The 24,200-nt window shown below is 40.8% G+C and overlaps 1 protein-coding gene across 2 annotated transcripts in view; it reads right to left on the bottom strand.

The window, feature by feature from the left end:
• The window catches only part of TENT4B (terminal nucleotidyltransferase 4B), a 52,444-nt gene extending 29,454 nt beyond the window's left edge, over positions 1–22,990 (bottom strand). The window contains exons 1-2 of one of the 2 annotated variants that reach the window (XM_050922544.1): positions 22,384–22,436; positions 14,271–14,369 (exon numbers count right to left, since the gene is read on the bottom strand). In XM_050922544.1, coding sequence (XP_050778501.1) covers positions 14,271–14,302 — 32 coding nt within the window. In that variant the 5' untranslated portion in view covers positions 14,303–14,369; positions 22,384–22,436. Of the gene's footprint in view, positions 1–14,270; positions 14,370–22,383 lie in introns of both variants that reach the window. The other variant, XM_050922543.1, reaches the window with a different exon arrangement.
• Positions 22,991–24,200: the final 1,210 nt, after the last annotated feature.

Genomic DNA, 24,200 nt, shown 5'->3' with positions numbered 1-24,200 from the left:
TGAAGGACATCTGAAAGGGACATGACAGTAAGTATTATGACTAAAGAGATACGCAACTTAAAGTTCATCCGTCTGAAACATTTTAATATTCTCCTGTTACAAGTAATATTGTAGATTACTAAAACTGACAAGAGATTAGAGGATCAAATATTTTCTTTATTTTTTACTTAGTATTTATCTATACTCTTTGTATAACTACTTTAATTTCTTAGTCTCTTACACTAGCATCACTAGGACATGCTTATGCATAACCTTCTATTCCTCGGGTATTGCTACAGAGTGTTTCTAACAGCAAATCTGCAAAACTGAATGGCTGTTCTTTCAGTGTTTACTTGGTTGTTACTATAAAACTTGGCTTCCTACTGCCTTCCTCCTTCCTCCTCTCCCCACTTATATTCGTCACTCAAAAATCTTCAACATGAGACCAAAACACATATCCCTCAATATACTGTTTGTGATCTGCTAGTTGGAGGTATTTGCTAGCCTAATCATTTGGTTTCTCAAAAGGTCTCCCAGTCCATCACTTAATATTTCCTCTTAACAATCCTGATGCAATTCAGTCTGTTGGTAATATTTTACAAGTTCTATCACTACAACCCTGTCATGATAATTAAGTTTATGTGAGAAGCACATGCTGGGGGAACTCTAGTCTGAACACTCCATGGAACAACAGAGCTTTTTATGTAACAGAGAGGCTTGATTTTTCAGTCATTGGGTCACATTACCACTTACTATTGAGATTCCAAGCTAATGGCCAGGAGTACAGAGATTAATGTACAGATTTACGGTTAAGTACAGCCTGCAGTGACAAAGGAAGAGGGTGCTAGTTAAACAGTCAGTTTACCACAATTCAAACCAAAAACAAATAAAAAAAACAGTGATAACTTAGTTCTTCTGGTTTGTAATTTAAAAAAGAAAAAATTACAAATTGAATGTTTCCAGAGGTTATAGGAAAAGGCAGAGAGCTGTCCATTAACACAGTTACTTGATTGTCACTCAGTTTACTGAAGGTTAATTCTCTGCTTTAAAATAAGATTACCCTGTTACAAATTGGTCTCTTATGGTTCTTAATGGACATTACATTCCTGTTAACTCAAGTTGCAACAATTCTGTAAAAACACCTATATATTAAACAGAATAAGATGCAGAATACCAACTGATCCATATACAACAATTGTTCGATGCATCACCTGACCTTGATCAGAGACCTTCTATAAGTCGTTGTATTTGTTTGACATTGTCATTTATCCAACAAAATTATGAAAAAAAAATCTCATTTTCCTTTAAAATGTTAACATTCCTGTTCCCAATACTTTACTTAGCATGTCTGATTTTGCTAACTGCTAATGGTGCAAGCTACAACGCCAAGAGACAGGCAATTAAGAAACACACAAGGATATACAGCCATTAAGTCATAAGTGCACTAGACTTCTGAGAAAGTTAGTTAAAGCTTCATTTTCCAAAACAGATACAGTAACATCTCACTTAATGTTGTAGTTATGTTCCTGAAAAATGCAACTTTAAGTGAAATGATGTTAAGCAAATCCAATTTCCCCATATATATATATATACACACACACACACACAGTATATGTTTTAAACAACCAATTTAATATTGTTCACAGCTATGATTGTAAAGCTTGGTTGAGGTGGTGAAGTTAGAGGGTGGAATATTTTCCAGGGAATGCCTTGCTGCTAAATCAATAGTTCTCAAATTTTTGTACTGGTGATGACCCCTTTCACATAGCAAGCCTGAGTGTGACCCCCCACCCCAATATAAGTGACAATACTTTTTTATATATTTACCACCATTATAAATGATGGAGGCAAAGCAGGGTTTGGGGTGGAGGCTGACAGCTCACGACCCCCCATGTAATAATCTCATAACTCCCTGAGGGGTCCCGATCCCCATTTGAGAACCCCTGTGCTAAGTGATGAACTAGCACTTGGCTGAGCCCTCAAGGTTAACATCTTCTTATGCAGCCTCTCACACAAGGCAGCACAAACAGGAGGGAGGGGAGAGAGCATAGCAGACAGAGACAGACACACACCTTGTGAGGGGAGGAGAGAGAGAGAGAGAGAAATACACACTGCCTCTTTAAGTAAGCTGACCCACTCTTAAGTGCATTGTCTTTTTAAGTGGATCAGGAAGTTGAGACCAGTAGCTGCTACCCCAGGCTCTCTCTGTCTTTCCCTCTGTGTCCCCACCATGCTCTATATGGAGAAGAAGGGGTAAGCGGGGTGTAGGGGGAGGGGTACACCCTGACATTAGCCCCCCCCCCTCCCCTGCACAGCAAGCAGGAGACTGGGGAGCAGCTTCAAGGCAAAGGGCAACATGGCAGTGGGGGGAGGGATAGCTGCAACTGATAGCCTGCTGGTAGCTGAGGCACAGGGAACTTAGGGGAGCGGGGAGCTGACAGGACTGCCAGTCCAACCTGGTTCCAATCCCCAACCAGCTGGCTGCAACAGGCTGCTCTTCCTGCAAGCAGTGCACAAAGCAGGCAGCTATCAAATGACCTTAGAAGGGAGCACTGCACAACTGTAAATGAGCATGTTCCCTAACTGATCAGCAATGTAACAACGAAACAATATTAACAGGACGTCTTTAAGCGAGGAGTTACTGTACCAGATATGCTAATTAACTGATATTTCTAGAAGAATGACATTAGAAAATATTTGAGCTACTGTAAATGCATAAATAAAAGACCATTTAATACATCTACACTGCACGCTCCTTAAGGTGGTATGTAGAGTACATATGCTACACCACCGTCCCCCAGCAAAAGTATAAATAGCAGATGGTGAAGCACTGCTTTTGGAAGTAAAGCCATGCCTGAACCCTGTGGGTATGTACCCTACACAGTTCTCTACATGTCCAAGCAGTGCTTTCCCTGTCTACACTGCTATTTTTAGCTGTGTAGTGTCCTGCTGCCTCTCCACTACCACAGCCTACTCCTGCTTTGAAAGGCTCTGGGCAGGGGGAAGGCAGCAGCAAAGCCTTTCACTGATTTGTGTAGCTACACTCTATGGTATAGACACAGCTTGCTGTTCACAGATGCATGTAGCTATGCATACACCACACACCACTGCCAATGGTTTGCAGTGTAGATGTACCCTAAGTAGACTATTAAAGAGAATACTGAATGCGTTTGCAAGTGTCTCAAATCTAAATTCTAGGAAGTCTAAATCTATGAAGACGAAAAGTATCCACCAATTAGTTCCAGCAAAATGACAGTATTTTCTTACTTTTTAATGGCACTGCATTTATTAAGTTACTTTGGATATAAAACAAAGCCTTTTTTTTCCTTTAAAGAAATTGTTACACTGCAATAATAATTGTTACACTGTCAAAACTCATCGAAGCAAGGAGTCCTGTGCAGCAAGTCCCTTGCTAATGCAGTAACAATTAATTGTAAAACTCAAATTCAACTCAAAAATAGATGCCTGGTCTTTTTAAACTGCACAACCAAAAAATAGTCTGTTCAGTGGTTTCAACTCATTGCTCCTCTTTCTTCAGGTGCCAGTGCTTCCCGCAGGGGGTAGAGAAGGAGTGGTGCACCTAGTAACAATTCTCTTCAAAGAAACTGCTATATATCAACAATAAAACACTCTTCACAGTACAGTTTACTGTATTTTTAATTGGATTTACATTCAAATATATTAGAAATTCACCTATTACTCCAATTGATCAAGACAATTTTAAGTAACATAATGCACTTGCAGTACTGTAAATCCAGCACTGGGATCAGTGAAAGTTAGCAGAAACATTAAGGGCTATACTGTTTTCATGAAAAACTGAAGATACTGATTATAGATGGAGTATGTTTTATTCACCAGAATCCTGGGGCTGAGCAAAAGTTCAACCCAGCCTGTTCAGAGATTAAGTTGACTTTGGAAAGTAGCCATACCCTTATCAGTTTTCATCTTCAAGCAGTCATGCAAATCTGGTAACTGGATTCAGATTTACTTATCTCATTCTGGACTTCAATCAGAGGCAGACCAGTTGAAAGTCTCTGGGTGCAGAATAGGAAGGAAAATAAATAAATAAAACCAACCAACCAGAGGGCGATGTCACATTCTCATGAGCAGAAGTACATTGTTACTGAACGTCAACCCTATCTTCAATTAAAGACATCATTTAGATTTTTAAGTTTTGTTAAAATCCCTTCTGGGGACACTTATTTGTAAGCGAGGATTTTTTTAAAAATAATTTTTAAACTAGCTTTACCTTTAAGAATGATTTTACAAAAGGCTGAACTCTGTATTCACTGAAATCAAAGGAGGCTTTACTATGGATTTACATGGGTGAAAAACCAGATGCCCCAAAAAAGGAACCCCATTTTTCATAGGAAAGCTAGAGGCTACAATATGGTATGGCGGGGAGGTGGGGGGGGGGGAGAGAAGAGATTCACAATCCTTACAGCTCAAAATGTTATTTGATTAACAGTTAAGATGATTAAGTTTTCAAACCAAGTAGAATTTTTGGGAGTACCTAACTGATTTAGGAGCCTTTTGAAAGTTATTCCAGATAGTCAGTGAACAGCTGATGAACTATTTACTATTCATGGTCTGTGATTGGTTATTCAGTATGTTTTCTGCTTTCTACTGAACATTTCTATCTTAGCTACAGAAGGGGGTGGGGGACATGACATTCACAAATTTGTACCAGGTACGTTTTCATGTTCACTAATATTCATATGACAGCCAGTATACGAGTAGTATGACCTCAAAACACCATAAAAATGAACCAATTATTCACAATTTTTTAGAATTTTTCAAATCAACTAATTAAGTGGTAGAGAAACAAAATAAGCAATAATTCTGCTTGATTGCTATGCATTTGGCAAGTGTCAAAGAGAGAGGATTAATTTCTGATCTAAAGACTCATTCTCAGAGTTTTAATGAAGACTCATGAGAAAACATGAGCTGTAGGACAATTTTTATTCCTATTTTATTTTGAAAAAAGATATGAAATACTGTTCAGACTATTTTAGAATAAGCTTTGCCTCAATCAGGATGAAAGTTGTGTTCATTTAGTAGATTCAGGATTTTAATTCAAGAACGCAGGCAAACTTTTTCAGTGAATAAGAAGCCTCGTCTTTCACTGACAGGATAAGAATAAAATTATTCTCGAAGATGTCTGCTTTCTCTTCTAGAAAGAATTCAGAAAAAATTTCCGAGTTGAGTTTAAAAACTTGTTAAGTCACAACTTACTTTCTTGCTTTCTTTTTGAAAAGAGAAAATCTCTATTAAATATTGAATAATCACAGATAAGGCTGCAAGACTGTCACGGAGGTCACAGATTCCGTGACTTTCTGGGACATCCGTGACTTCTGCAGTTGCTGGTGTGACTGGCCCAGGGGCTGCCTGAGCAACTAGGACAGCCTCTGGGCCAGCCACACTGGCTGCTGCTGAGGCAGTCTCAGGCGACCACACCCCTCCCTCCCTCCAGCAGCAGGAGTTTGGGTATGGGAGCGGGCTCAGGGCTGGGGTAGGGGCACAGGAAGGGGTGACGGCTCAGGCAGTGCTTACCTCGGGGGGCTCCCCGTAAGGAGTGACATGCCCTCAGCTCCATCCTAGGCAGAGGCATGGCCAGACAGCTGTGTGTACTGCCTCCGCCCACAGGCACCGCCCCCACAGCTCCCATTGGCCACAGTTCCCAGCCAATGGGGGCTACAGAACTGTCACTCGGGGCAGGGGCAGCACATGGAGGGACATGTCGTCACTCCCGGAGAGCTGCGTGGAGCCAGGTAGGGAGCCTGCCAGCCCCACCAAGACCCTCCCCAGCACCCGTAGCAGCCCCAGCCCCAGAGCACCCAAGATTTAGTCAGGGGTATATAGTACAAGTCATGGACAGGTCACAGGCTGTGAATTTTTTTTTTTATTGCCCCTGACCTATCCATGACTTTTACTAAAAATACCTGTGACTAAAACATAGCCTTAATCATAGATTTGATGGGTATAAAAACTAGTTCTGTCGCAGAAAACAATTATACAACAGTTAATAGTCAAATTTAAAACTTATTCTATAGTCTGATGTTTCAAACAAAACAGATCTGCAAATCTAAAAATAATTTAATCTAAACAATATCACTTCTGCTAACATTCTTTAGTAGATATCATGCAACTTCACTTATCTTTACAGCTTTCAATACAGCAGTGGAATATTCCACTGCTGAGTCCATAATTAGGTGTTTTTTGGTCTTTTATTTTCTTCCTTCTTTCCACATTTAGGTTTTTCGCCTTCCTCTGCAGCATGGGGCACGGGTCACTTGCTGGAGGATTCTCTGCAGCTTGAGATCTTCAAACCACAATTTGAGGACTTCAGTAACTCAGACATAGGTTAGGGGTTTGTTACAGGAGTGGGTAGGTGAGATTCTGTGGCCTGCACTGTGCAGGAGGTCAGACTAGATGATCATAATGGTCCCTTCTGACCTTAAAAGTCTATGAGTCTATTTAACTCTCCAAAGCCAACAAGAAAACTGCACAGCATTTTGATTCCCAATCTGAGATACACGCCTAAACATATAGGTGTACCTGATTCTCTACAGTCTCCTGGAAACTGTGCCTGCATCTTCAGTTTCTGTTCTCCCTCCTCCACTAAGGTGGGGCTACACAGGTCTTTGCCCTGCATTCTCCCAAGCAAGGAATAGCACTGTATAGCAGATGTGGTTAGGGGGAAAGAAAAAAAAGAGGAGTGAGAGAATATGCAACAGCTTTCTCCCAAAACAAGGAGAATAGGAATATAAAAAGGAACAGCTCATAAACAGGAGTGGGGTAAAGGAACAGCTCCAACAGAGAAACAACAAAGCAGGGAATAATTTGTAGACAGAAAAGGAGACATACGATGGGAAACACTCCTAACAGATACAGGAGCAAGGGCAGGGGGGGACCTGGTCAGAGAGAGGAAGGGAAACAAAAGCATAAAATGTAAGTTAACCTGACAAAAGACAGTGACAAGAAAAGTGAGACAAGAAGAGAAAAACAAATTATAGGAATGTGAGAAAGCAGATCATGTGGCTATGGTGTTGTGGGAGACTCAAGTGCTATAGGCTACGGAAAGGGGGGCTTTAACCACTGGAAATTGTTGCATTACTGATACACAATCATAATCACAATTAAGACAGCTTTTTTTTAAAAGGCTAACATTACACAGTTTTGATTTTGACATTTCTCACTGCTAAAAAATTTAGAAGGGAACAGGGTCATAGGAAAAAAGCCTTTGGTTAAGCCTTAAAGGACACTTCTGGCTTCCCACAGCTACTACAGCCAGAGATGTTGTGTAAACTATACTCCCCATTGAAGAGTTGGGCTGCAATTTAAACATTAGATAACAGAGAGCCTTTAACTGCCCGCATATGCCAAACTAACTTAAAAACCAAATCCAATGGGACTACTGTAGTCACATGCTTAAAGTTAGTTAAGCACCAGCTTTAGTACCTTGCTGAATCAGGGCCTCAGTCACAAATTTAAACCTGCTCCCTTTGAAGGCAATGGGAATTCTGCAACTAATGTCAGAGGTAGCAAGAATAGGCTCTATATGCTGCATAGAAACTTTCAAGCTAGCTTACATGCCTTCAGTACAGACACCATAGAAGGCCAAAATTTATGTTTGCTCTGTTCTGAAACAGTGAAAGATACAGTACGTTTAAATACAATGTATTTAAATACATCAACTACATAATTGCTCTAGAACATCTGTAATATTAGTTTAAATTATGGGCAATTGTTTTTATCTTCTCTGAATAACCTGTTCCATCTTCTTTAGGGAGGATAAGTGAAAGTTGCTAGCTTACAAAATTTTTCAGATCAATTTGTGGAAAGGATTGGTGTTCAAATTAGCTTCAAAAAGCAACTAGAGCAAGTTTGACAAGCCAAACATTTTAAAAGCAACTAAGTTTCACTTTAGAGGAACAAAGTCAATTTAAAAACCCAAACATTTCTATCTAAATCTTGTGCATACTTCAAACCACAATTGGAGGACTTCAATAACTCAGATATAGATTAGGGGTTTGTTACAGGAGTGGGTGAGATTCTGTGGCCTGCATTGTGCAGGAGGTCACACTAGATGATCGCAATGGTCCCTTCTGACTTTAAAGCCTATGAGTCTATAGGTAGCAGTTAGGATTACTAACAGAAAGAAGTAAATGATACTTCTTTTCCTCCACATTTTGTATAATTTTCACTGTTTCTGCTGAAGTGTGCCAATTTCTCCCTTGCTGAAATAGGTATTCATAAACAACAAGGGAACAGAAACTTGTTTTTAAACCAAGACTTGCTATGTAAAGGGTGCTGTTATCAGAAACTGATAAAAAAAAATTAAGTTGACAATATCCCTTAAAAAAAAAAAATCTACCTTGATACTGAAAAGCATCAACTCTCCAAATCTAGAGCTGAAACAGTTAAAAGTCCTAGCTGAAGACTAGCTGGTGGTTTTGCAGTACTATGCAAGAGACTGGTCTACACACCAGTTTCCATACAAGTATAAAAACTGTCAGTTAGGATTGAGGTTTTTTTTTTAACCAAAATAGTTATATCATTAGAATCCAGAGTGCAGACACACCTGTACTGGTATGGAGGTGCCTTATGCCCATATTGCTTATTTCCCTTCCAGTATAAAAATAGCTATATTGGTATAAAGATATATCAGTAGACAAACCTTTATACTTCAAACTATACCAGTACAGATAAAGCAGCACTTGTGCTTATACAAGACCAAGAGGACTCACTATCACGCCTTGAGGCTATAGAGGTTTTGTCCACAGCAGGTCCATTATATCTTGTACTATTGAGGATGGGATACCAAAGTGAGGAACTGCTATTGTAACATTACAACTATCACTCAGGAAGTTATTTTTGTTGCTCCTATTTTAGATGGTGGGATGGAACATCAGGAGTTATACACATTTTTTAAAAGATCAAGACTGAGGATGAAGTGGGATTACTTCTGACAGCGTCCTTTAAAGACATTATTTTAAATCACCATCACATTTCAAGAAAAAAAATCAACAATAACCCTTACTAAGCTACAGACATCAGTTCTGGAGGCTCAAGAGGAAGGCACCCAATGTGTTGATCATTTTGTCAGTTACTTCAGTGTATGCTGCAACAGTTATGCCTGAAAACAAATGCCTTTCAAACCATTTCCCATGACCTAGCTCTGCCAGTAAATTCTAGTGGCCATTTCCACATTTACAGAGGGGGGTTTTTAAAACCATTTATCAAAACTTAGTGATAAAAAGATTCTGGATAGATCTGTTTTCATTACTGATAATAAGAGTGTACATGAAGGCACAAGTGAGTCTGCAAAGCCTGTCTGGCACGTATTACATCACATCTAAACAAGAACAAAAGACTGGTTTAGCTTGAAAGGTCCATTTATCCTCAAGGAAAGGGATCTCAAATGTGGCACCAGTGAAATCTCTGCTGACAGGAGTCTGTAGTAAAATTGTTCAAAAATGCGCTAGTCTGTTGGGATATTGGAAATGAATAAGTGATTACAGTCTTGGGGTTAGGCTGTTCATAATTAAAATGCCAATGCTGGTTTCCCAAAGCTATTAAAATGCTATCACTTTGATAGTTACTACCACAAACTAAAGTGTGTCGTACCTCAGAACATACTGTCTCATACTAACAAACAGCATCATGTATGCTTGTGTAGTAGATCTGCTTTACAGCTATATAAGGACCAAAAATTTGAAGATGGCTGCAAGTCTCAACTTCACTAATGAATACTGTTTTGAGTTATGATTACACAACAAAAAAACAAAACATCAGATGGCATTTACTTCACAGAGCAAGTTAAACTAGACTCAGCCTTTGCACTAAGACTGTCACAGCAATTTTGATCTTTTTAAACTTCAGTAAATGTAGGGCAAAATTACAAGTAATTCATGTTTAATTTGCAAAAAAAAATATTTTCAGTATGTTGATGTCTTTTTAACAGCCACTATTTGTACAGATAGCCAATGAAAATGTTTCCAATAAAATCAGATGTACTGTTTTGCTACTTAGAAAACCAAGGCAATGGTCAAAGCTTTATGAAACGTTTTCTGCATTACATTTTGAAATATTAAAGTGATCTACAAAAGAGTCCCTATAAATCACTAATTGGATTCGCTATATTAAAATGTTCAGTCAAAGATTTTTATAAAATGATGTAAAGCTATCTCAGATGATTTTACAAGAAGTTTCAAATCTAACAAGGTACCATATGCAATTTAAGTTACAAGCAAAAGTTCTGATACCAACAAGCCCCACTGGAACTGTTTTTTTTACACTAGAATCCTTAATCATACATATATTATTTACATCCAGTGCTCTATCTAGAGACAGTTTACAATGTTAACAAGAGGTGAAGTCAGCCTATCCTCTCTAAAATCCAACCTCAAAGCAAAGGTTATTTTCCTCTTCTTAATCATCTGACAACACTTCAGTGCTACTATGATAGCCACATTAGAAAATACATATAACAACAGATAGAGAACTGTATTTTTGCAACTTGCACCAGTGCAGTATGTCCACATCATAGATATGCACATCATATCTACATTCAGCAACCCTGGGACCTGTAGGCAAGATCTGTGTATTTTCCCACAATAGCCTCAGTAAAGCAGACAAAGCGATAAACTAAAACATATTTGCACCTGTTCACATTTTTTATTTATTCCAACAGGTGCTTCAAGACTTCTATCCTGGAAGGGAAGAAACGTGCACTGAAAGGCATGGGATATGCTCTCCTGCACTCTCACACTTGCTGGTGCACAAGGAACAAGTCACACACCTCTGTTCAAACTGCAGGACCACATCTGGATCTGAAGGCCTGATAACCACTGCCAATACAAAGGCACCGGTGCTTTGAGAAGATAAGATTTTCAATTTCACTCATTTATTCAACAATTATTTTTTCTCCATTCTGGTTTTATGGTTGAACTAAAGGTTGCTCTTCCCTTTCCTCTTAAGGCAGGTGGGACATGGGGAGATGTATTTCTTCTTGGGGATGAGTAAGACGGTAGATGAATGCAAGCTTTGTTACTCACTGTAGTTAGTGATCTATTTCTACTCTCTTTTTCAGGTCTTACATGCTACTGAGGTAGTTAGTGGAAAGCTGTGGCAATATGCACACTTTGGGAAACTCATACATGTCTAACTAACCAACCAACCTTTGGGTTTTGACCTTTTTTCCCCTCCAGCTGATATACCATGAGACTAAAAAGTTATTTTTATTCCATCCATGTCCCTCTCTGCTGCTCTAGGGGTTCAGGAGCTAGTGGAGATAGCTGAGCAGAAGAGAGATCAGCCAAATACCACCTCAGTTGCTCATGGGCCTACATGCAGTCATCTTGACATGGGATAGAACCTGTATTCTAAGCCTCAAAATCTGTAACTGAAGAGTGAGCAAGAGCACTGACAGACTGCAATGGATGGGGCAAGTGTACTGTTGAAGCAGTTTAACCAGCAATTACATCAACAAGTTGGCACAGTAGTGGCAGATGTAACAATTTACACTTGGACTGAGCAAGTGCAACTTCAACAGCAGTGATAATGTCTGTGTGCTGCCAGTAGCAATTGTGTGTGGTAAACTGTGGGGACAGAGCTACTCAGTGCATAGACTAAGCCTTTCTAGACAAGGACACTGAGTATGCATGCTGTGGGAAAGGTCTGGAAGCTGGGGGAAAACCTTAAGAGCTCCAAAATGAACACTGATATGGGGCAGGGCACCACTGTTCTGGCCACATTCCTACGGCAAGTCCCTTGAAGGATCACAGTGGGAAGAGAGAATCTGTGCAGAGACCAGTGGGTCCCGCTTTGGAGTTGTGATCCGTAAGATCCCATGTCTGAGTCCAACAACGAGGATTCCCCTTCCTCTGACCATGGCAGGGCTGATCCAGTCCATGGAGCAATGCCACCAGAAAGGGACCAAGGGTAATGTCTTGGGTGGTGGGAGTGATCAGGTTTCCCTTTGATAGTACTGAGGAGCTTCCTCCTCCTGTGGTACAGGAGGCTGAACTGCAGGCACAAGTGGCAGCAGTCCTGAGGGACCAGATTCCTGTAAGGAAGGATATACCTGCACCAAGAGGGAGAGCAGGTTTCTTTTTGCCATAAATACATCCAGGACAACTGGCATCAAGTTGGTCTCTTGCTGTGGCACCATAAAAGTTGACAGTGCTGCCTCCAGCACCGGACTTGAGCCAGTGCCCCTTGCATAACCTGAGCCAACTGGGCTTTGGCACCAATTTGGAGGAGTGCTTAGGTTTCAGGTGCACTCTACTCAACTCCCTCAACCCTCTTATCAGACTTAGAGGGTGGAGACCTTCCCCTGGCCAGTGCCTCTCTGGAACCTTTGTATTTCTTCCTCTCTTCAGACAAGGGAAAAAACAGTACTGGGATTCCACTAAAGTTGGAGATCACTTCTCACTAAAGCCACAGTACTTGGCATAGAGTCAGACCAGGATGGCTCCAAGAGTGGCTGGAGCATCACTTCCACCAGCTGGAATTTCAACCTATCCTCTCTACCCTTCTTCGTCCAAGTCCTGAACGCCCTGCAAATCTGGTACTGGCCCTTCATATGTGCTTCCCCCAAGCACTTCAGGCAGTTATTGTACAGGTCACTCACTGGCACAGACCTGAAGCAAGAAGGCTTGAAACCCAGTGACCAGGGTATACCTTGAATAGAAAACTCCAAACGAGAAAATCAAATCAAAAAAATAAAATTAATTTAAATTATTTTTATACAGCTAAAACTTACTATCTGAACACTAAAGACCAGACTAACTAACTAACTACACACAGTTCACAAAGATTGAGAGAAGTAACTGTTCTCATATAGACAAGAGTTCCAACAAAAATCACAGGCAGAAAGAAGGAACAGAGTGAGGCTGAGGATGGCTCTGCCCTTGATAACTGCATGCAGTGGCATTCAGCAGCAGCAGGTCTCCAAGCTGCACAACAGGTATACCAAGGGAGAAAGTTTCCGATGGTTCTGTACAGTGTGCACTGACACCAAGAGTGGAACATGCGTGTGCAATCACTTGAAGAACAGATATTGAAGTCCAAACCACAATCCAAGTAAACATCAAGCCAAGTCAATAAGAGGTTTTCTGCATGGACATCTTGAAATACATTAATTCAACAGTCCAAGTCAAAAACCTGGGAAACAATTAGAGAAAAATCCAGCTGTATATCCAGTGATTTTAAGCCTGGCTCAAATATTGACCCAATGCTCTATTTGAGCCTTTGCAGTCACTATCATTATTCATCTTGGAGACAGTTTTCCTCACTGCATTAGGTTGAGCTCAATACTTTAGTAAGCTTCATGCATTTTCAGTTTACCAAAAATATCTGACTCGACAAGGATAAAATAATTCTACCATGATGGTCCAAGTTCAAGTAAAAACTAAACTAAAGAGTTTTCAGAGACAATTTATGTATCAATTTTAGACCAAAACCTTAGAAAGAAAACAAAATTGTTGTCCTGATACACATATACAATAACTTGTTGCACACACATCTACAGAGTTCAGAAAGATAGACTGTCTGTTTTGTTTGGAACAGCCAAGAAAGCGCGGGCTGCTTCTAAAGCCTCCACAAAGGATTAGAAAGTTAGTGACCAGTTTAAAAAAAAAAAAAAAAAAAAAAAAAAAAGAGACCTTGCCAAAATAAGAGCTTTCTTGTACCAGAGGCATTAGGGCTCACTTGGCTGCTCCAAGGGCAATGTCTTGGGTGGTCAGAGTGATCAGTAAACTATGATTAAAGATCCACCCTCAGGCTATATATTTACTAACAACAGGATTAACATCTAGTTAATGTACCTTTTGGGGGTAAAGGCTTCTGCATGACACAGCCAAGCAATATACAACATTTTACTGTAACTACAGATGGAGTAAATGCCAGTATTCCTGTACCGAACCAGAGGAATGCTTCCTAAATTGCTTTCAGTGCTACCTTAAAAGTAGGAGTTTCTCTGCCTCAGTCTAGATATCTGTCCTGTTCTAAGGTGAGAAAAGTCACGGTATTCTTGGGAAAGATTCCTACTGTAGATTCAAGTTTCAAGATGATTTAAAGGTCAAGTTGCTACACCAGTAAAATTATTTAACTTGAGAAAGGATGCCAAAGCAGCACTCCTGGTCATCAGGATATCCCCCCACCCTCCCAAGGAGAGAGACATTAAACTATGCAGATAAATCAATAAATCCGAGCAACATGCAGATAAATCAGAAGAAAGCCATTTTCAGGGAGGACAAAATTCCCCTTCCCTGCAGCCAACTTACATTAGACGTGTATGCAGTGCTGTTGCAGCCATGTCGGTCTCAGGATATTAGAGAGACTGTTCCATCTTGTATTTAGCTGTGACACTCTGAGTATGTTTCCTAGATCAGATGAAGAGCTCTGTGTAAGCTCGAAAACTTGTCTCTCTCACCAACAGAAGTTAGTCCAAAAGATATTACCTCACCACCTTGTCTCTCTTACATGAGACATGTCATCTAAGATTACAAGATTTTATCTTATTTAAGAAGCCATCATGCATTTAAAATATGCTCTCTGACAATGTTCACATTAAGAACAAGAAAGCAGTGTTGTTATAAATATAATAGAGGGTCTTCATTTTGTTTTCTTACAGCTAAGAGTTCTACATCACGCGCATATGTAAACAAAAAGCTAAAACGTTAAAGCCAACTCTACAGCTTTTTGGCACACTAATTTTGAACACACTTAACTATCCAATGTTGAAAAGTCAAGATTTATTCTGGTTCTGTTAATTAGGAGGATAAGAAGTGTTTTAAAACAAGTATGAAATATTACAAAACTGCATGTTTTGGCAGTAAAAAAAAAAAATCACATGTACATCTTCCTAAAATTAAACTAGATACCTTTAAAAAAAAGGCTTCAGAGTTAGGACTCTCTGGTTTGACTTTTACCTTATTATTTCTAAACCTAATAGGAGTTAAATATTACATGATGATGGGTTAAATGAGTTAAATATTACATGATGATGGGTTAAATTCTTTCAGTGGTTTCTTTAAAAAGGAGCAGGTCATTTTAATTTTTAGCAATTAGTATGGCTATTTGTACATTTTAATTTAGCTTCCTGGGCTTGAAATTATATGCCACAGTTTGAGCTGGACTTTGTCTTAATGTGACAAAAACTATATGAAAACTAGGACAAAGATACAGCCCTAATATGACAGTAATAGAGGATTCAAGGTGAAGGGATTTGAGGAATGAAAGTCCTACAACCCCTTTCTGAACCAGACATTGCTATGGAAAGAGTCCACACATACATGTCTGAGAAATCACCAAAGTCCACAAGAGCTGTGACCGTAAAACACTGCTTAATATGTAACAGCTGGATTTGAATAAATAACGTAATGCCAGTTGTTTCATTGTTCTTTTAAACTAAGACACCTCCAGGGGACAAAATGCCAAAGTCATGAAAACAGAATTTAAAAGTACGTACTTTTTCACAAGAACAAAAATAACCCATGGTTTCTTTGCATGTGTAGAAACCTGCAGGCCTCTCAGAATCCCCTTTAATCATCTACATAAACATGTTGAACATTTTGGCCGCACTCCAAGATTTTTCATGTCCTAAAAAATGGTTACATAATATTTACAGTATACTTCAAAAAGGTCTCTCAAAACTGCCTTTTGCATTACATTTTGAATTATGCCCCAAAGCATATTTCCTTTAACTCACTTTTTGAAACAGCGGAACCACCACCACATGCCTCTTGAGGTTATGGGCAAAGCTCCGATTCTGACTTCCACAAAATGCAGTTAATAGATCGAGGCCAGGTCTACACTATAAAAAACTTACATCTGCATAACATCACTGGGGTGTGAAAAATCCACATCCCCGAATGACGTAGTTATACCAAGCTAACCCCCAGTGTTAGGTCGTTGAGGTGGATTAACCAGGCCAACAGGAGACGCTCTCCTGTTGGCACAGTAGTATCTTTAGTGAAGTGCTACAGCAGCACAGCTGCACTGGTGAAGCTGTGCTGCTGTCTGTGTAGACAAACCCTGAGAAGTCTACACTGTCAAAACAAGCTATAATTCACTTTAATTCCAATAGCAGCGAAGTGACAAAATCAAAAGCGATGGTGGATCTTGTCAGATGTATAAAGGAAAAGGATTTGTGACCCAGACATATTCTTGCTCTTTTTCCTCACTCTCTTTCATTTTTTAATACACATCAGGTTACCAAAAACTGGATGAGGCCTTCCTACAAAGCTCACAAATTATTGTTTGTGGATATTTTCAAACAATTTATTCTTATACATTAAAACATATACAGTACATTCAACTGCAACTTTCATATTCTGAAATCAATTTCTCCACCTATTCAGCAAAACAATGCAACTGCTATAAATGTTTTTCTCAAATTTAGTTGCCTCTAAAAATGTACAGGTTTTTAAGTTATTACAATTTTTGTTTATTACTAAAAATGAAGGACTTCCAAACCCCTAATATGCAAAGCTAATCCAACATCAAACCATGTTTAATCACCAACAACTTTTTAAGTCATCTGGTTAAAAAAAGTTAGTTGCACAAGATATGGAACTGTTTACGATCAATGATGCCATGATAGCCACCTCTCCACTAGACAATTTGTAAGCCTTCCGGTCACCTTTCCTAAAGAAACAATGCACACCTACAAAAACAAACAATAATGAACTTCCAAAGTAATCTTCTGAAATCATGGATCACGAGTTATGTAACCAGATGTCCAAAATTCCTTCATCTATGTGGATTTTGAGGTACATCTTTTAGTACAACAGTGACGGGATTATCTAGTTATGAAAGAAATCAGGACGGTCTGAATTCTAATCATGACTTCTTCTATGGTTTAGAGCTATTCCCTTTCGATAGTGTTACTATGGTTCACATTTACACGTCACTCTCCATTTTACTTGACTGCACTTAACATCATTTAAATTGAAATCTATAACATTTCCAAACAAAGAACAAATACACCATATAACCAAGTGAGTTAACTCACTGGCCTGTGCACCTAAGAATATTCTCCAGCAACAAAATGTCACTTCTCTTCTCTTCCCGGCTTCAATTTTACTTGCTCAAAACAAACAATATATTCAGCATATCAAACATGTTTTTCCCCTTGATCCAGGATCTCCTCATGGATCTCCTCCCAACAGGATTATACAATGCATGTTGTCTGCTTGGGGGTAAATATGAGCTTCTCTACTCCATTCTCCTTCCTAGCCTGCTCTCTGTAGGATTACGCTCTTTAGGCCATCCACCTGAGGATCATAAACTGGATTCTTTGATCCTGGGACACCTGCAGGAGCCTTCCTACACCCTGCGATTCACCACCTCAATTTAGTTACTTGCTGGTTTTCATGAGGACTAGGTGATTTTCAAGATAGTACCTGGTCCCTACCCTCATAGCATCAGCTGAGACCTAACTGAAGAGTCATAGGTGGGGTTAGGCCAACAACACTGCAATACACCACAAATCTCTGCGGCATAAAAGGAAAAAGCCAGCTAAGTGTCCAAAACTTCAGAACTGATAGTGGAAAACCTGGACAAAGATGTGTCTCGCAAGACATTCTCAAATGCGGCCACTGTTGGGGTTTTATGTATTTTGAATACAAGTGAATTCTGAAGGAACAGGACAGCTAATGAGGAAGTCCAAATTTCAGCTCACAACCGTCAGTCTTGAGAAACATTACTGAGTAGTGTTTGTAACAGAGCACTATCTATCTTTTTAAGCCTAGCCCATACACAGAGACCAGCTACTTGTATTTCATCCAGAAGTGTATTTTCAGTCAGTCTAGAGTACAGCACAGGAAAAATATGCTCCAACAGTTCTGCCCAACTCCAACATTTACTTTCTCTGCCTTCGTTCTTATGCCATTGTATTATAACATCAGATACTGAATTAGAAGGATGAGAAGATTCATTTTTGTAAACATTTTACCAGCTCCATTGAACTCCAGTTGTGATAGCAGCCTCTGAAGTTCAGAATGAATTCCATGATTAGTCCAATTCCCTACACCCATTCTTTTGCATCTGAAATGCTGGCTCAGACATTTCAGTTACACTAACAGGAAAATACACTTCTCATATGTTTCAATCTAATTTTTTTTTAAACGCACTTAACTGTATAAACCAGAAACTCCAGATTTAGCTTGCCTTGACTAGAACTCACTGAAATCTACAAAAATCTCTCTGATTTTCTTCATACCTTTTAAAAAAATACATCACTAAGACTACTTTACTGCTATTTTGCCACTATAGCTCAAAACAACATACTATTCTGCTAAGGGTACTGTGGCAAAGCAAATTCATTTAAGTAGCTTTTGCCAGTATCAAATATATGCCACTAATCTCACACATATATGGATTACAACATTTCAGATCAGGTTTTTGGTTTTATTCTTTTTAACATCACCATTGGCAAAGTCTGAAAAGCAGGTAAGACATGCAAGCTAAATCTCTGGTGCAAAGCAACTTATAAATTTCACAGGTCACTTTAATGTCAAGAAATGTACGAGATCAGTTAAGAAATTGCCAAATTAAGGATTCCAGAGCATGGAAAATGGGAATAAAAGAATGTGGCCATGTGATATTTTCTATTCCCTTTATCTTTGATAATATATTATTGTTTGTTAGCAACATATACCATATAACACAGAATGTACACGACAGCTCGTTTAACTTGGCAGGAGCAGCATTAACTTTTAGAATTGACTGACTTTTGAATGCTTAATATTTAAGCCTTGATAATGCAAAAAATTGTATGAAGGAACAGTACACTGAAGACACCATAATAATTTCTGAATCTTATTACAAATCACAAGTGTATCATTTTAATATTCATTTAAACTCATTACGTATGTAAAACATTTTAACAGAAATAAGTTTCCCAACCCAAATCCAACATCAAAACAGAAACTCAGATATACCTGATGGAACATGATGACTGCCTAAGAGATAAATATGTATACCAAAGTACTGCCAATATTTCAACATGCATGTTTAATTTAATTTAATTTAGCCTTCTAAACTTCAGTGATCAATGTTATGTGTCTACCCATATTGTCCTTGAAGGTAAGAACTACTAACCTGATTTTCAGAATGTTGAAACCCTAGATGCATACATGTTTGTATTCGCACCTGTACACCCATTTTGCTTATGCAGTTATGCATGCAATTGGTGTCACCCCATGAGGAATGTAAATATCACATTACAACTGTGGTAACTGTGTAAGTAAAGGAGTTCTGGAAATCACTCAGATCAAATCTTTCTGAAAATTAAGATTATGTATTCCATAACTTCATACCAAAGAAACTAACACAAAAGTGAAAAAACAGAAACCTTCAACTGACATACTTTTTTATAACATCAATGTCAGGGCTTTTCTATTTTCATGTCAATAATCTGTGTACCATAATCACGAGCAATTCCAATGGCCTGGCTTTGATCAGAGTTATCTTTGCTAAGATAAGAAGCTGTGATTTTTTCTATCTTGGAACCCTTTTGTACAAAGTTATTTTTAGGGCAGCTTCAACATGGACCCTGTATACCTCTGACAGCATCTTTTTAAATCCCTGACAGCAACTAAAACACCTTTGATCTAATTAGCATTTAAATTGTAAACCAACTAACTCTCCTAATTCATATAGAAAAAAAATACAATTTGCACTGAGTTCAAGTTACATCACTTCCATCTGGGGGTTCTGGTGACACTGAGTATCCAACTGGAACTCAGCTCTCATGATTGATGTCACTCATAAGACCAAAGTAATAATTTCCTTATATCTCACTGAAGCCCATCCATTGTTTTCTGGATCATCAATAGTGGGAAAAATTACATTGGATTTATAAGGAGAAAAATATTTAAAAAAAAATCCTCCCATCTCAAAGTAAATATATGACAGAACAGAAGATTAGCTTTCTTTGAGTTTTTTTCCCAAAATTGTGTTGGACATGTTCTGACCAAGTAATTTAATATTAAAAACAAAACAAAAAAAAAAACTGTCCATCCCCAACTAAAACTATCCAGCACTTAAAACTCTTCACAAAGGTTATGGAAGATTTCATTCTGTAAGGACTGCAGAACTTTAAACAGGATCCCATCACTTACAGTGTAACATTTTAACTAAGTAGCCTAAGATTAGAAGCAGAGGGCAATACAAGAATTGACACAGTGGAAAGCCTGTGGTTACACAGTTAATATTTTCTGAAGTGACCAGCAATATTAGGTGCCTAACTTGAGACACCCTGAAATAGCCTTATTTTGAAAAAGCAAATGCTCACCACTTTCTGAAAATCAGGACCCTCTGAGACATTTCAAGATGGGCACACAAAAACAGAGCCACCCAAAAGCACTAGCAATTTCTGAAAATATAGGCCCAACTCAATGAGCCCCTGGAAGACCCTGAGCTCAACAGCTGGCTGCTCAATTAAAGTGCACCTTGGCCTTAAGAAAGGCCATTCACATTACATCTAGCACATGAACCATGCAACCAAACCTCACTTTGTGCAAAGAACTGAGGTAAGGATATCGCTGAACTAGCCAAAGACACTCCCCAACTGACATGCTCTTGTCTTGCAACTACAAAGACAACTATCCAAAGTTAGATATTATATTTTGCAACATACAAGCTTAAAAAAAAAAAAAGAGCCATCCATCATCATACAATCTCCATCCAGAGAGTATGTGAATGTGTGCATGAAGTAAAAAGCGTCCAAGTGGTTCTCCCCAGATCTCTCACTGTAAGCCCATACATATAACATTAGGTGGATCTATGAAAATAGTGTCACCTTCACATAGAAAATGGGAATATGTCAGCAGGTGATGTTTGTTCATCTACCCTTCCCCTCCATATGTTCACCAATCACCAAATGGTGCGGGCTGTGTTAGACATAGTACCAAATATATATACAGCACAGAAGGCAATTTATGCAAGACATCCACATGCACACATACACAGATTTAGAAGAGGTCTATGCAAACCACAACTAACCTCACACGGATATTCCCCTAGATTGTGTGTTTCTGCCTCTCAGGGAAACAGCGTCAGCTGGAGAGCATTGCAGAAATAGCACTCATATCTGTACCATCAGACCTCAGAAAATATACTCTCTAGGGAAATGTACTCAGTGCCAGAAGAAAAGGTCTGCAAGTGTACATACATGCAATAGCAGGTTGTTTTCACAGTGTTTCCCCACCACCATGCACGATACACATGACAGGTGATGTCTGAGAAAAATGCCTCACCCCTCCCATGTGTATGTGCATTCACACTGACATTAGGAAGGGCTTCTACAAATAAACATATATATACTAAAGCTTCCCCTGCCCCACCATCTCTAAAGTGCTTTGCAGACATTCATTAATTAAACCAAGCATGAAACCCACAACACGAGTGCATGCAGTGACAACAGGAGTCATCTGCAAGGCAATTCCTCCCTCCTGCATATAGGCGTGTCTGCAATATTAGTATTCATACAGACACCTCCCTGGGCATTTCCAGAACTGCGCACATTTTGTTGTAACAGATTTTCTTTACGTACTCTGAAATTAAATACTAACCCCTGCGAATGTCCACAATCAAATTAGGAGGTTTACATCCACTATGGTTGTTTACCTCACATGAACAATATGCCTCCGAGCAGTCCTATCCTGCATATATGTCTAAAAGGTGATGCATATATGTCTAAAAGGTAAAAGCAGAAAAAGTGATTACTCCTGCTCATTGGTGTATAACATGTTGGCTGTGCAATATACTCCTCCACTTTTCCCTGTATAATTCTCTCAGATATTTCTAACAAGCCTATTGCCCTGGCACGTAAGAGAAAACAGATGAAGAGGAGTTGCCTTTGAAATAACTCGCCCTTCCCCCAAATGTGAGCCTGCCTCCGGGCAATGACAGCAAGAGAAGATGACAGAGTAGGTAACATGCCTCCCCTCCCTCTCCCATGTGAGTGCACATCTGTAAAACAGCAGCAGGGAGCGATGCCTGTGAAAGATGCTCCTGACGTGTGACAGCAGAAGTTGGTTATCGAACAGTGCCCTCCTCCAATAAATATGGGTGTCTGTGCAATGACAGCAGGAGAGCGGGCATCAGGCCCCACCCCATCCCCACATATGCGTGTGTGTGCAGGGACAGCGGGACATGGGGTCGGAGCATGCTCTGCTCGCCCTCCCACCCCATGTGCGTCCCGTCAGGGCAAGAAGAGGCGGAACCAGGGGAGCAGATTCCCCTAAAGAGCCGGCCAGTCCCGGCCCCAGACGGGTCGCTTCTCCTCGCATGGGCTGTGTTCTCCCGCGCCCGCCTCCTCTCGATGCCCTAGGCCTCTCCCTGCTCCACCAACGCCCGCCCCGCTCCCGGCCATGCCGGGGCGCTTACCCCACGACTCCCGGGCTGTAGTTCCTCCCCTTCCAAGGGGTGAGCGGCTGGGCCTGGTCACTGGCGGCCGGCCCGTCCCCGGGGGCGGGGGCCCCGCTCTGCTCGGGGGGCCCCAGGAGGATGGTGTAGTTGAAGCCGAAGGTGCTGGCCTTGTTGTCACGTTTCCTCTTGTTGCCGGCGGCCGAGGCAGAGGCGGCGGGCGGCGCCCCCCGTGCAGGCCGGGCCCAGGCGGTGGGCCCCGGGGGCGGCGGGGCCTGGTGGCGGCTGTGGTTGTGCTGGTTGTTGGCGTTCTCGAGCGGCAGGAAGTCGGGCTGGGGCTCGATCCGGGGGACGCGGTACATGCCGGGCGGGGAGGCCGGGCCCACCCCGGCGGAAGCGCTCTGCTGCCGCTGCTGCGGGAAGTACAGGTTGCGGACCCCCTGCGTGGTCTCCCAGATCTGCATCCACAGGCGGTTCGAGGGGCCGAGCTGCTCTGGCTGGAACCAGGCGATCCGGGGATCCATCAAACGGGGACCAACCCCGGCTGCCTCCGCTCCCGCTCCGCGCCGGCCGCCGTCGCCAAGACCCTGTCACCGGGTCCCAGCGCTAATGGCGGCTCCTATGGAAAGGCAGCTCTGCGCCTGCCTGCCTGCGCTCCACACAGCCCCGCCCCTCACGGCGGGCGGGCGAGCGAGCAAGGCGGGGCCCGCCCGGGCCCCTGGCCGACGGGCCGCGCGTAATAAAGGGGAGGAGGCGGCGGTGGCTGCTCGGGGAGGGGCGCTCCTGAGCCGCGTTATTCGCGGCCCCTCTAGCACATTAACACCCCGGACTATGTCCCCCGCCTGGCGCCCCTGTGACCGTCCAGCCCTCACTCCCAAACTCCCCTCTAGTGCCCTTCGCTTTGCCCATCTTCATGCGCCTACCCCCGTCCCCTCCACCCCATTTATCCTCCCATTCCTCTCACAGGGCAATCGCTACCCCCTCCCGCCCCATTCTCCCCGGGCCCCCTGCTCTCCCTCATTGTCGTGTGTTTGAGCCACTCAATATTCAGTCATAAATTAATTACACTATCCTCTGACCTGACGCGAGACAGCGAAATTGTTAGGGCGTTCAGGTGCCAAGTCAGATTTCGTGAACAGAAAGCACTCCAGGAAATGTTTCATTGCAGTGAAAACAGTTCTTGTGTCTAATCTTGCAGCGGAATTCGCCCAAATGGTTCTTTGCTCCATGAAGCAACTTGAACAGATGGGGCCACATGGGCCCAGTCTCAGAATCAAGATCTTTATTTGGATTTAAATATCGCCCCGCCCTATGTGCAATAGTATCTGAAAATGAGAGAGTGAATCCGACTAAAAACAAAGTGGAATTAAATATAAAAAGTAAACAAACTGCATAAATAGTACAAAGAAAAATTGATTACCTTATTAGTAACAGGAGAAAGGTATTTTGTGGTTTTAAATGTTTAAAATAGTTTTTAAAATATTTTTTACTTTCCTAGTGTCCAGTCTCATTACTGAGTTATAACCATGTTATGTTTGGTAATACAGGAAGATGTGCTTTGATAGTTATTTCAATATGTTTTTCCTTTGTTATAATTAATTCCATAAAACATGCAGATTGGTGGGTTTTTGAAAGCACTATGTTTCTACTTCCTAAAATACTGTAACAAATCTGAACCCAGGGCCAAATGGGACTACACAGCAGCAATGAGGGTAGAAATTAAATTATCTGGCCCTTTCATGGCATGTGAACTATAAACTTCTGAGTCATTGCAGAAGAACACATACAAATTAACCAGTTTATTAGCGATGCAGAATATTACACTGCTAAATTGCAGG

The sequence above is a fragment of the Gopherus flavomarginatus genome, chromosome 14 (genome assembly GCF_025201925.1).
Source record: "Gopherus flavomarginatus isolate rGopFla2 chromosome 14, rGopFla2.mat.asm, whole genome shotgun sequence".
Taxonomy (NCBI): Eukaryota; Metazoa; Chordata; order Testudines; family Testudinidae; genus Gopherus; species Gopherus flavomarginatus.
The sequence above is the reverse complement of the archived record's forward strand: the minus strand, read 5'-3'. Positions and strand labels throughout refer to the sequence as shown.